This window comes from Cariama cristata, unplaced genomic scaffold, assembly GCF_000690535.1.
Source record: "Cariama cristata isolate BGI_N322 unplaced genomic scaffold, ASM69053v1 scaffold10511, whole genome shotgun sequence".
Taxonomy (NCBI): domain Eukaryota; kingdom Metazoa; phylum Chordata; class Aves; order Cariamiformes; family Cariamidae; genus Cariama; species Cariama cristata.
The window spans coordinates 1-379 of record NW_009600995.1 but is presented as its reverse complement, the minus strand read 5'-3'; the positions used below and the strand labels follow the sequence as shown (position 1 = coordinate 379).

Sequence of the window (379 nt, the reverse complement as noted above, 5' to 3'; positions counted from 1 at the left end):
ACCCCACCCCTGCCTGTGGGGAATGTAGAGTTCTCTGGGACTGAGTTACTCCAGTCTGTCCTCAGAAGAGGCTGACTGAGGGCTTTTTGCTCCTTACCACTAGCTGGGGTTGTCGTCACAGGTGAGGTACCAGTTATTGTATTGCTATTTCCTGTTGAAGGGAAAAGAAGAGAGATGATAGCATTGCTTAGTGTTGTGTGTGGGAAAGGTCTTGGGGGACTCATGCTCCAGCAAGCCACGTGAACAAATCCCTGCAGGGTGCGATCAAGGGTTTCCCCTGGACACCTCGTCTGCAGGGATCCTCTGGCACCGGGGACTATTGCAGGATGCAAAGGCACGAATCAGGAAAAAGCAGCCTCTGCAAATCTTCTGCAACACT

At 52.0% G+C, this 379-nt stretch overlaps 1 protein-coding gene across 1 annotated transcript in view; it reads right to left on the bottom strand.

The window, feature by feature from the left end:
- Positions 1 to 151, bottom strand: part of MUC13 (mucin 13, cell surface associated) — a gene marked incomplete at its 5' end in the record, with an annotated part of 17258 nt that extends 17107 nt beyond the window's left edge. Inside the window, one exon of the mRNA XM_009710261.1 lies at positions 98 to 151. Coding sequence (XP_009708563.1) covers positions 98 to 151 — 54 coding nt within the window. The remainder of the gene's footprint in view (positions 1 to 97) is intronic.
- Between the last annotated feature and the right edge of the window lie 228 nt (positions 152 to 379).